Source organism: Dasypus novemcinctus, chromosome 18, assembly GCF_030445035.2.
Source record: "Dasypus novemcinctus isolate mDasNov1 chromosome 18, mDasNov1.1.hap2, whole genome shotgun sequence".
In the NCBI taxonomy this organism is placed as follows: domain Eukaryota; kingdom Metazoa; phylum Chordata; class Mammalia; order Cingulata; family Dasypodidae; genus Dasypus; species Dasypus novemcinctus.
The window spans coordinates 33,658,730-33,671,512 of record NC_080690.1 but is presented as its reverse complement, the minus strand read 5'-3'; the positions used below and the strand labels follow the sequence as shown (position 1 = coordinate 33,671,512).

Genomic DNA, 12,783 nt, shown 5'->3' with positions numbered 1-12,783 from the left:
ATCCAAAAAAAGGTCAGATTAAACTTGTCTACCGTAAGCAGTTTTTGAAGAGGCATTTTAGTCAGGCAGTAGTATACCCAGGAATCATTAATGGCATTTTAAAACTACTGACCAAATGCCATGAATGTGCCTCACTGATGAAAGGGGATGTCAATGTGGGAAGAGCGCGTGGCAGTGGGAGGTGGGGTATATGGGAACTTCTTATGTTTTTTAACGTGACATTTTGTGTGATCTATTTATCTTTTTTAAAAAAGACAAAAAAACACAACTACTAAAGGAGAGCGGATGTAGCTCAAGTGGTTGAGCACCTGCTTCCCATGTATGAGGTTCCGGGTTCTATCCCAAGTACCTCCTAAAAACAAAACATGAACAAACAAACCCAGCTCTCACTGGGGAGCAGATGTAGCTCAGTGGTTGAGTGCTTGCTTCCCACATCCAAGGTTCATCCTGGGTTCAATCCCTAGTACCTAAAATAAAACAAAAGAAAACAAAAAAACAGAAAAAGAAAACAAAGATAAAATATATAAAAATACATATAAATATAATATGTTTGGAAAAAAAACAAAACTACTGAGCTGAGAGAGAGATAAAGGAAGAGGGCCAGTGGGGAGGTCAGGTCTGTTAATAGAGGGCCTCCTAGCCCACTGGAACATTCAATTAAAAACTGGAAGCATAGGGCTTTTTTGAGGTACCATATAGTTGGAAGTAACTGGGTCTGGAGAACAAATCTAGTAAGTTCCCAACTTAAGCACTGATTTAAAACATAGAGTATCAATTATACTGACAGCCTGTCCCAAATGATGTACTAAAAATAATTTTTCAAGACTTTTAAAAAAATCTTAATTTACAGGGCACCATATTTTAGAGCCTGTCATCTGATTCCCGCAACAGTTTTTATTAGCACTATTTTCATTTTGTAGATGAGAAAACTGAGACTCAAGAGTTTGGACTAGAATGAGAATTCTGTCCCATCCTATTCTATAACAATTGTTTTCTTCGATATCAAAAATGAGAATCTCACAGAATTAGCTATTCTCATTTGGAAGTGAAAAATTGTTCTAGAACTAGAAGAAATATGGATTCCTCCAGGGAAGATAACTACAATATAAAATTTCTCTAATATTTGGCAGCAAAGACATTGTAGGACTAGGTATAATATATCCAAGACTGAATGTTATAAATATTTTTTTTAGATGGCCAGTGAAACTGAGTTCTAACAAATTCATTTGGTGAATGAAGTTGTAATTTCTGCCATATAGTTGCAGACTTATGACTTCTCCAGAGGCTAAAAATAGTTTTTTATCTTAAAAATTGCTTCATAGTTTGTTAGTTTCTTCCAAAAAAATTTTTTTCTCTCCTGATCCAAATCCTGATTGATTTTCTATTAGAAATTGATGAGGGAAGCAGATTTGGCCCAACGGATAGGGCATCCGCCTACAACATGGGAGGTCCAGGGTTCAAACCCAGGGCCTCCTGACCCGTGTGATGGGCTGGCCCAGCACAGTGCTGATGCGCGCAAGGAATGCCCTGCCACGCAGGGGTGTCCCCCGCGTAGGTGAGCCCCACGCATAAGGAGTGCGCCCCATAAGGAGAGCCGCCCAGTGTGAAAAAAGTGCAGCCTTCCCAGGAATGTCACCTCACACACAGAGAGCTGATGCAGTAAGACGACACAACAAAATAAGACATGGATTCCGGGTGCCACTGACAAGAATACAAGCGGACACAGAAGAACACACAGTGAATGCACACAGAGAGCAGACAACTCGGGGGTGGGGGGAGGGGGGAGAGAAATAAATAAAATATAAATCTTTAAAAAAAAAAATTCATGAAATCTGATATGAAGTTTCCCAAAGCCACCTAACCTCCGAGAGCTGGAGCAGAATTCAAACACTGGTCAAGATAGCACGTGCTCATTCATCTGTTGAACCATCCTATCCTGGAGAAATTGACTCTGGCTATTTTAAATAGGAAAGGAATGTCTTGGAAGTCTATCAGCATTTCCAGAACTGGTGAGGGATTGGGGTATTAAAGGGGTTCCAAGGTAACTTAGAGAGTCAGCAGGCAGGAGGTACAAAAGCCAGTATTTTAGAGGAATGGTCTGGCCAGGTTGCTGCCATGAATCTGTTCTAATAAGAGGTTCTTAACAAGGGGTCCATGAGCTCGAATTGAAATTCAAAAAGGCATTATTCTTGTGGGGACATGTTGGTGCAGGTGTGATATATGTATTAAATAATAGTATAGAATGGATTTAGTAAGGGGTCTGTGGTTTTCACCTGACTGGCAAAGGTGAAACAAAAAAGGTTAAGAACCTCTGGTTCTAACCATCCCTCTGTGTGGGATCACTTGCACCACACTGAGTGTCTAATGGAAGGGTCCAGATGGCTGAGCCTAAGCCATATCTTACCACACTATCTCTATCACATGCCCTGTAACAGGAAGGGGTCAGGATGCTGGAGAGCAAAAAGGATAGTGTCCTCCACATGAGGAAGGAACTTCAGGCTATGGGAGAAGCTTTTCTTTTTTTGTTTTCAGTAATATTTCCATTACTAAAATATAAATGACCAGAAAACAGCAGTTCAGAATTATCACCCAAATTACCAAGCTAGCTGCCCTGTCTAATTTCTCTCTCCCAGCCAATGAAAACTAAAGTAAATCCTGCTGGGAATGTTTTGGGGTTGAAAGAGGGTTTAAGTATAGCACATTAGGTTGCTCTCTGAGATTTATGCTCAAATGGATTTTTGAAGCATGTCTTTGCTTGACAGAGGTACCGTGTTAGATCTTTGGAAGGAGATATGTGGTTTAAATGATTAGGCTTCACCCTTTGTCTGATAGTGCCACTCTGGTGTGAAATTCATAGAAGTCTTATTGCATGGTAAAGAATTTGTAATCAGTCTGTTCTTTATCAACTCTTGGTGACTAGGAATCTTCTAGGAATTTCTTTCAAATGTTCTGTAGAGAACTTCCTAGGATATTAGAAAGTAAAGATAGAAAAAGTGGATTGCATCTTTGCCTATCACTCAAGGCCCAAATTTCAGTGATTTTTAAGTTTTTTTCTTACTAACTTGTTCAGCCTTTGAAGGTGTTCTTTCTGGTAGAGTCCCCTAAAAGGCAATTAGATAAAAGTTGACTTTTTGAATTCAGAAGCCTCACTTTAGAGAACACTGATCCAAATATATTGTAAATCAAGAAGTTCAGAGAGTTTGCTGGAAACTTTTTTCCCCAATCCATCTCCTCACTGCATTTTTTATTCTATAGTTTAAACAGGCCATCACCAGAACCTGAGCTCTTACTTGAATTTGAACCATATTTTCAATTCCTTTCTTTACTAAAACTTTTCACCACTGATCCTTAAGGATAGCACTTGTCTGATTTTCATACTTATATTTCTTGAATTGCCTTTTTTATAAGCATTCAAAATAACCCCCAAAGATTACTTTCACCTTTATAGTTTCACAATTCCATGAAATGTTTAAAAGGCTGTAATAATAAAAGAAGCTGCTGTTGAGGACCTATATGATGTTCAAATTGAGCTAATCTCAGAATAGCTATTCACTGATTGTCTACTGTAACCTTTCACTTGTCTTTAGTTTTGAAATCTCTGAGCATGTGTGCATTTTAAAGTCTACTACATGCAAGAAAGGTTTTTGTCTAACAGCAGTGCAGTGGAAAGCACACTGATCTTGGAATCAGAGGAATTTAGGTCCAAACCTGGCTCTACCTCTTTTAGTGATGTGTCCTGAGGCAAACTGATCTACCTCTGAGCTTTTCTTTCTTCTTAAAATGGAGTAACACCACCAAGCTTATGGCGATTCCTGAGTATTAAGTGACCCAACAAATGAGAAAATTCCTCAGAGGAGGCACTTATCAATATTTGTTGACAAAGTTATTATTTATTCACTTGGAACCAGGCCTCTAGATCATAATGTTGGTGTCTTCCATGGACCATAGTCTCTCCCTCCATCCAAAAACTTAGATTTCCAACTGCCCAAGTAATGGTTATAAAAGAAACTCTCTTTCCTCAGAGCAGGCAGTCTGTTAATCTTCTTGGCCCTGTCTCTTTCCAGGAAGGCTATGGCATTGGGGACGACGAGTACTCCTGTGCATATGATGGCTGCCGGCAGCTGATTTGGTACAATGCCAGAAGTAAGCCTCACCTACACCCATGCTGGAAAGAAGGTATTCATTCCTCTCCATTGTGTACTTATCAGCTGGGTTAGAAAAACTGGTTATTTCAAGGTATCTATTATGGTAGGCCTTAAGATGTTTTAATGGCAGAAGATACCAAGCTCAGGATGCGACAGAGAGCAGAGCCTACCAAGACTCAGTTGTGGCTCTAGGATTTTTAGCACGAATTAAGATATGCCCAGCATGACCTTTTTTGCTCCATTCAATTTTCATTCCATCCAATTTGCAGTGTCTAAGATCCTAGACCCATGCAAACATTTATTAATGGAAGATTCAAGTTGCAAAGTTAGCGCTACATAGTTTGTTTATTAAACACTTTAGACCAAAGACTATATGGTGATTGAGTCCTCCCCCTCCCCAAGACTAAATAGTGAAAACAGGACTTAGACCCATGCAAACATTTATTAATGGAAGATTCAAGTTGCAAAGTTAGCGCTACATAGTTTGTTTATTAAACACTTTAGACCAAAGACTATATGGTGATTGAGTCCTCCCCCTCCCCAAGACTAAATAGTGAAAACAGGACTTTCCTATCATAGTACCATTGCACAGCAGGGTGGTGGTCTCAGCATGCCTCCTGGTGCCCCACCACACTCAGCGGAAGTAGGAACAACCACTAAGGAGTGAAACTTTTGGAAAGATTTTATTCCCAGCATTAGAGCTAGATAAGAAATATAGTTCAGCTCCTTCTCTTAGTGTCTCTCTCTCATTTTCTTGCTGCAGTGGGCATGAGTTGATCGACCATACATTGTAACTAAGTGTTCAGGCTTGCTAAGGAGCTTTTCCACTGCCTTGAGAAAACATCTCCACATGATTAACTAAAAAGATAGTATGAGAAAGGGAAAACCTGAAAAGCCACTATCAACTTTCAGTGGTTTGCAGGTTCTTGACAGAATATGAAACTGCTTCATTTAGCAGAGTATAAGAGAGAGGCCCTATCTTTAAGGAATATCTCTTTTATTTATAATTGGAATTTTTAAAACTTATATTACTTAAGTAATATAAGTGTACTATAAAAATTGGAAAATAGGGGGAAAAGCAAAATGCACAGACTAAAAATCACCTGTAATCTCTCCCTACAGAGGTTTTTTTTTTTAAAAAAAACACTTGAAATTTGGTATAGATTTATTTATTTCTGTTCCATTTAATATACTTTGAACAGCTTTTCAGGTTATTAAATAACTATTTTTTAATGGCCTTCCAATAAGCCATTATGTAGTTAGTTGTACCATAATATGTTAATCAGTGCCACATTGTTAGACGTTCTAATTTTTGCCCTTTTAAAACTTATAAACCGCTCTGGGTTTTCTCAAGATAAATTCTTAGAAGCAAAACTTCTCTGGCAGAGGGGATGCAGAATTTTAAGGATTTTTTGCTTTATACTGCCAAATTTCCTCCACCTTCACTGAGTATCCAGTTTCCTTGCCATCACCATGCATTTATCTTTGGCAATTTGAAAAAAACTGAAATCCCACTTTTATTTGACAAGTGAAGATGAATGTGTTTTGGGTTTTTTTTTAAACCTATTTTTGGACAATTATCTCAGGGAGTTTTAAATCTCACCAAAGAAGTAAAGAAGCACATAGTTTTTACATTACCTTGTTTCAGTGTTTCCAAAATGCACATTTTTCCACATTTTACCACCTTTGAGATTTTCGTTGTACAGTCAATGCCATGTCATATTTTAATTGGCAGCATTTTTTTAAAATGTTACTTTAAAATATTGGTGTTAGGGGTCAGGTCAATTCTGGAAGAAGCTGGGAAGCAGACTTGGCCCAATGGATACGGTGTCTGCCTACCACATGGGAGGTCCGCAGTTCAAACCCCGGGCCTCCTTGACCCGTGTGGAGGTGGCCTATACGCAGCGCTGATGCACGCAAGGAATGTCGTGCCATGCAGAGGTGTCCCCTGCGTAGGGGAGCTCCATGCATAAAGAGTGTGCCCCATAAGGAGAGCTGCCCAGCGCGAAAGAAAGTTCAGCCTGCCCAAGAATGGCACTGCACACACAGAGTGCTGATGCAGCAAGATGACGCAACAAAAAGAAACAGATTCCCATGCCGCTGACAACAACAGAAGCGGACAAAGAAGAACACACAGCAAAATGGACACAGAGAACAGACAACTGGGGGGGATGGGGAGAGAAATAAATAAATCTTTAAAAAAAATTCTGGAAAAAGCAAGAAAGATGGAAATATTGAATACATGGCTAACGATGTAGACTTTATACAATGGCATTGAAAACCTTGAGGCACCTAGCAGAGTCAGGGTAGTATACTCCATTATCCTAACAGTGTTTAACTTTATCCTTAGGAGACACAGTAGGATTTCTGTTAGACTTGAATGAAAAGCAAATGATCTTCTTTTTAAATGGCAACCAGCTGCCTCCTGAGAAGCAAGTCTTTTCATCTACTGTGTAAGTACCTCCTCCCAGTCAATAATTTGAGATCCATGAAATGTACTTTTCTCCTGAAAAAAAAAATCTTTGTTTATATAGCCAATTATGGTGGTAAGTTGATTTATTTCAATAATTGGGGACCCATTTGATCATACCTAAAACCAGCCCAACATTTGATACGGGAAGATAAGGACAGAAAACTCACTCACAGTCCTGTCTAGGTTTGTAAACAGAATCTGTGTCACCTTCCTTTTTGTCAGGGTCTAACTTATTCTGACTTCCTGAGAACTACTTTATGAACTTTACTTTGGTTTTTACTAATTAGGTTGACCTTTTACTCATTTTTATTTGTAGATCTGGATTTTTTGCTGCAGCTAGTTTTATGTCATATCAACAATGTGAGTTCAATTTTGGAGCAAAACCATTCAAATACCCACCATCTATGAAATTTAGCACTTTCAATGACTACGCCTTCCTAACAGCTGAAGAAAAAATCATTTTGCCAAGGTAAGAAATCTGCCTAGACATTTACATGCTTCTGTATGAAAAATCTAAAAATTATGAGAGGGAAGCAGATGTAGTTCAAGTGGTTGAATGCCTGCTTCCCATGTATGAGGTCCTATGTTTGATGCCCAGTATCTCCTAAAAACAAAAACAAACAAAACCAACTCTCATTGGGGAGTGAATATAGCTCAGTGGTTGAGTGTCTTTTCCCATGTATGAGGTCCTGGGTTTGATGCCTGATACCTCCTAAAAATAAAAACAAACAAGCTGACAAACCAACCCACTCTCTGGGGAGTAGATGTAGCTCAGTGGTTCAGTGCCTCTTTCTATGTATGAGGTCCTGGGTTCAATGCCTGATACCTCCTAAAAATGAAAACAAACAAGCAGACAAACAAACAAAACCAGCTCTCATTGGGGAATGGATGTAGCTCAGTGGTCAAGGTTCTACTTGTCATATATGAGGTCCTGGGTTCAATCCTTAAAAGAAAAAAATTATGAGGCTGCTTTGTTCAACTTTACACAAATAATTTTGAAAACTTCAATTAAATGGATAGCTTTTAGGAAATATAAATTACTAAAAAAAAAAAAACCCACAAGAGAGATAAGCAAACTAATTATTATTATAAAATTACTTGAAAAATTGAGTCATGTCCCCAAAAAGCATCAGATCCAGTTGGTTTTACAGAGTATTTCTACCAGTTTGAGTTAAAAAACCATTTGTGTAAAAATCAGACCAAAAGGGAGCGGATGTGGCTCAAGCAGTTGAGTTCCTGTCTCCCACCTGGGAGGTTCCCAGGTTCAGTTCCCATTGCCTCCTAAAGAAGACAAACGAACAATGAGCAATCAACAAACAAAAGCACAATGAGCAGGGAGCAGGTGTGGCCCAAGCAGTTGGGCACCCTCCTCCCTTATGGGAGGTCCCATTTGGTTCCTGGTTCCCCCTAAAGAAAAAAACAAAATAGACAATGAGCAGATAATGAGAAGAAGAAAAAAAAAATGAGCAGGGTGGCGGACTTGGCCCTGTAGTTAGGGCGTCCATCTACCACATGGGAGGTCCGTGGTTCAAACCCCGGGCCTCCTTGACCCGTGTGCAGCTGGCCCATGTGCAGTGCTGATGCGCTCAAGGAGTGCCGTGCCACGCAGGGGTGTCCCCTGCTAGGGGAGCCCCATGCGCAAGGAGTGCGCCCCGTAAGGAGAGCCGCCTAGAGCAGAAGAAAGTGCAGCCTGCCCAGGAATGGTGCCGCACACACAGAGAGCTGACACAATAAGATGACGCAACAAAAAGAAACACAGATTCCCGTGCCGCTGACAACAACAGAAGTGGACAAAGAAGACGCAGCAAATAGACACAGAGAACAGACAACTGGGGTGGGGGGAGAAGGGGAGAGAAATAAATAAATAAATAAATCTTTTTTTTTTTTAAATGAGCAGACAGTGAGCAAAAAACAAGCAGATCACGAACAAAAATAATGAACAGGGAAGCAGATTTGGCTTAACAGATAGAGCGTCTGCCTACCACATGGGAGGTCCAGGGTTCAAACCCAGGGTCTCCTGACCCATGTGATGAACTGGCCCGCACACAGTGCTGATGCACACAAGGAGTGTCGTGCAATGCAGGGGTGTCCCCACGTAGGAGAACCCCACGTGCAAGGCGTGCACCCCATAAGGAGAGCCACCAAGCGCGAAAAAAGTGCAGCCTGCCCAGGAGTGGTGCCATACACACGGAATGCTGACACAGCAAGACGACACAACAAAAAGAGACAGATTCCTAGTGCTGCTGACAAGAATACCAGCGGACACAGAAGAACATACAGCAGACAACTGGGGGGGCAGGGGTGGGGGTGGGGGTGGGGGTGGGAAACGGGAGATAAATAAAAATAATAAAATTTTTTAAAATCTTTAAAAAAATAAGTAATGAGCAAACAGATAAGGGAGCCATCTGGGGCGGGGGGTAGGGGACTGGTGTGGAATCTGACAAATATAACACATATACAAAAAGCCTGCAAACTAATTTAACTTGATATCAAAAATCCTAAATACTGTTATCTCTTCCACATTGGGGGGGTTAGGGGCATATCTCCCCTGCAATCTGGAAAACCCGCATAAAACTTTTTGGTCCTCCCTTCACTCCAGAGAAGAAGTCTGAATTTTTTCTTCTTCTTGTATGGGGTATTTACAGTACCTCATTGTAAAATTTGGGTTAAATATTTGGTCATAGACTATATGTAAGTCAGTGTTAAGTAAAAATACTATATGATAAATAAATTTTTAAAATATGAAAATTTTTTTAAAAAATGAACCGAATTTAAGGAGACTAATACTGAACATATACTACACATATAACAAAAGACATTTAAAAATAATAATAACCTTTGAAATTCCCTAAACTTTTTCTGTGTCATCTGCAGCTTCTGCAGAACTCCCTTAATATTCCCATTTAATTTCTTAATGCCAGCCTGCGATATATCAAAACTGTGATAAGGAAAGTTGCAATGTGGAAGGGATAACTATTGGGAGATCTAGTGCATCTTTTAACAGACCTAGTTTTATAAAAACAGACTTCTTGTTGGGTTTTAGCTGTGTAGCAAAGATGCCAATGCTGTTCCACAACTATTAGGACAGGAATGTCATCTTGTCTGAAATTTCACAACCCTTAATTTGACAAAAACTGTGATTGGCATTAATGGGCTTAATAGAGGAATGCCTGCTTTTCTTCCTTACGAGATAAACGTGGTCTGTGCCTTCAGGGGAAAGATTCCAGCTGCTTCCTGGTAATTACTTCAAGCTGAAACTTCTTTCATGATATGAGCCAAAATTCATCATTTTCTAGCAGAGCAGCTGCCTGGGCCTATGTGAGAAAGGGTATTCCTGTTCCTAATGCCACGTGTTATGTCAGTGAGAGTTTCAGTGTTTGGCAATTGTGCCTCTGAAGGCAGTTAAAATGTAATAGTGTAATCCTAGTTCCTCTTTTGCCTCAAAAATAGGTCTAAAAGCAACACTTGTGGGCTGTGCTTCCCCTTGGACTCAGTGTCTCATGGCTTAAGCACAACTCAACAGTTTCCAGAAGACCTAGAAAATGTCATACAATGACAGCAAAATTGTTTATAGAAGCAGAGCCTCAGTAATATCCCAGGAACTGAAGGACTGCTTATATCCCAGCTTAGGGATCTGAGGTTCCTTCTGAGAACCTTCCTTCAACTTGTCTTGGGGTCTAACAGATTCTGAATTTTAAATTCCTCTTGGTGAAAATCTAAGGTGATACCTCTGTCTTATCTGTCATCCCCCATTCCTTTATTACTTTTTTAAAATCTAGCCTGCCTTTTTCTTGAATTCAGCAACACAGATAAGTCTGTCTTCTCACTTACACACTGAAAGGCACAGCTGGTCCATCTAAGAGTTCCCTTAGAGACTGGCTTTAGTAAAAACAGCTTTAGCATAACCACTCCTGCAGAATGAAATTTTCCACACCTCAGACATGGGCAGCTTACATGTACTCTCTTGGCACCCTGCTTGGCCTTGAATAAAAAGCAAGAGTCACACGCTAGGTCTCTCCTATGCTGTATCTAGACTGTCGTCTCTGGCAGTGATATTAAGATAGATAGGAGTTGGCAGGAGTCTAATTGTATGGCCTCCTTAATGCCAGTCTTGCCCCCCTTACCATTACAACTAAACTTAATAACAAATTGTGCCATTACTGTGAATTTGCTTAAAACCTTTTTCTCTGCCATTAATATTTTCAGCCTATGTTATGCTCCAAACGCTTATATTCAGTGGTATGTTTTATTTGTTGGAATTCTATTCCTTTTATTCTAAAACTAACCTATTTTTCAGCTTCAGGGTAGGAGATCATGGCCCTGTTACTACCTGGGATTTTGAAAATTGTTCTGTTTAAATATACTGTCTCTAACTCCTCTCCTTCTGTTCTTTTTTTTTCCCCTTAACCTTTCTATTTTAGAAATTTTCAAACACACACACAAGAAAAAAGAATAATTCAATGAAGTTCCATATCTTCACCTAAACTATAAGTCATCTAATGGCCACCTACCTCTCCCATGGTCTTCCCCTTTTCTTTTTTCTTTAATTTTAACTTTTTAAAAAAGTCGACCCCCCTTCCCCCCATTGTTTGCAGTTGCTGTCTGCGTTCTGTGTCCATTTTCTGTTTGCTCTCCGTGTCTGCTCATCTTCTCTTTAGGAGGCATCATGAACCAAACCCAGGACCTTACATGTGGGAGAGAGACACTCAATCACTTGAGCCACCTCAGCTTCCTGGTTTGTTGTATCTCTCATTGCCTTTCTTCTTTGTCTCTTTGTTATATCATCTTCTTGCATCAGCTTGCTGCGCCAGCTGCTCACACTAGCTTGCCTTCTCCAGGAGGCACTGGGAACTGAACCCAGGGCCTCCCATATGGTAGGCAGGAACCCAGTCACTTGAGCCACATCTGCTTCCCTTCCCCATTTCTTTTTTTTCTTTTTTTTTTTAAGATTTATTTATTTATTTAATTTCCCCCCCTCCCCTGGTTGTCTGTTCTTGGTGTCTATTTGCTGCGTCTTGTTTCTTTGTCTGCTTCTGTTGCGTCAGCGGCACGGGAAGTGTGGGCGGCGCCATTCCTGGGCAGGCTGCACTTTCTTTTTCACGCTGGGCGGCTTTCCTCACGGGCGCACTCCTTGCGCGTGGGGCTCCCGCACGCGGGGGACACCCTTACGTGGCACGGCACTCCTTGCGCGCATCAGCACTGCGCATGGCCAGCTCCACACGGGTCAAGGAGGCCCGGGGTTTGAACCGCGGACCTCCCATATGGTAGACGGATGCCCTAACCACTGGGCCAAAGTCCGTTTCCCCCCATTTCTTTTAATAGTTCTGTTACCTTTCCAGTTTCCCTGGCCATAATCCTAGAGCATCCTTGATGCTTTACTTTCTACCATTCCATATTCAATCCCTCAGCAAATTCTATGGGCTATGCCTTCAGAGTATATTCCATCCAACTATATACACTCTCACTGCCACCACCATGGTCCCAGCCTCCATCATTTCCACCTGGATGGCACTTTTTAATTGGTCTCCCTGTTCCTACCTTGATCCCCTTCAGTCTATTCAGCAAGCCTCCAGAATGATTTTCTTGCATCATAAATCATATCATGAACTTTTCTGCTTAGAAGACTCCCATGGCTCCCCCATTTCACTCAAGGCGAAAGCTTAGTTTGTTACAGTGACCTTCAAGGCTTCTTTTACCTCTTCTCCCATTACTCCTCTTTCCTCATGCTCCTCCAACCATCACAGCTTCTTTGCTGCTCTAGGCCTATTCTAGCCTCAGGGCCTTTGCACTTCCTGTTCTTGATACCTAGAATGCTTTCTCTCCTGACTGCCACAAGACTCACTCCCTCAATTTCCTCATGTCTTTATTCAGTTTTCACCTTAGTGAGACCTTCCCTAGCCAACATATTTAAAATTTAACTCCCCTACCTTCCTCCCTCCTCTCTCTCCCCTCTCTCTCCCCCCCTCCCCCCTTATCCTTAATGCTTTATTTTTCTTCATAGTGTTCATCAGCATTTAACATTATGTATAATTTACTTGTCTTCTCTGTCCCCCTTACTGAAGTATAAGCTCTTGGAAGGCAAGGGTATTTTTCAGTCCTCTCTTCACTGCTGAACCTTTGTGATTTGGCACATAGTAAATCTAGTATATGAGTGAATTGAATGAA

At 40.8% G+C, this 12,783-nt stretch overlaps 1 protein-coding gene across 3 annotated transcripts in view; it reads left to right on the top strand.

The window, feature by feature from the left end:
• RSPRY1 (ring finger and SPRY domain containing 1) overlaps nt 1–12,783 on the top strand; it is a 49,717-nt gene that overhangs the window by 30,089 nt on the left and 6,845 nt on the right. For all 3 annotated transcript variants that reach the window (XM_004480032.3, XM_004480033.4, XM_004480031.5), the window contains exons 11-13: nt 4,065–4,176; nt 6,496–6,598; nt 6,935–7,087. In XM_004480032.3, the coding sequence (XP_004480089.1) occupies nt 4,065–4,176; nt 6,496–6,598; nt 6,935–7,087 (368 nt within the window). The remainder of the gene's footprint in view (nt 1–4,064; nt 4,177–6,495; nt 6,599–6,934; nt 7,088–12,783) is intronic.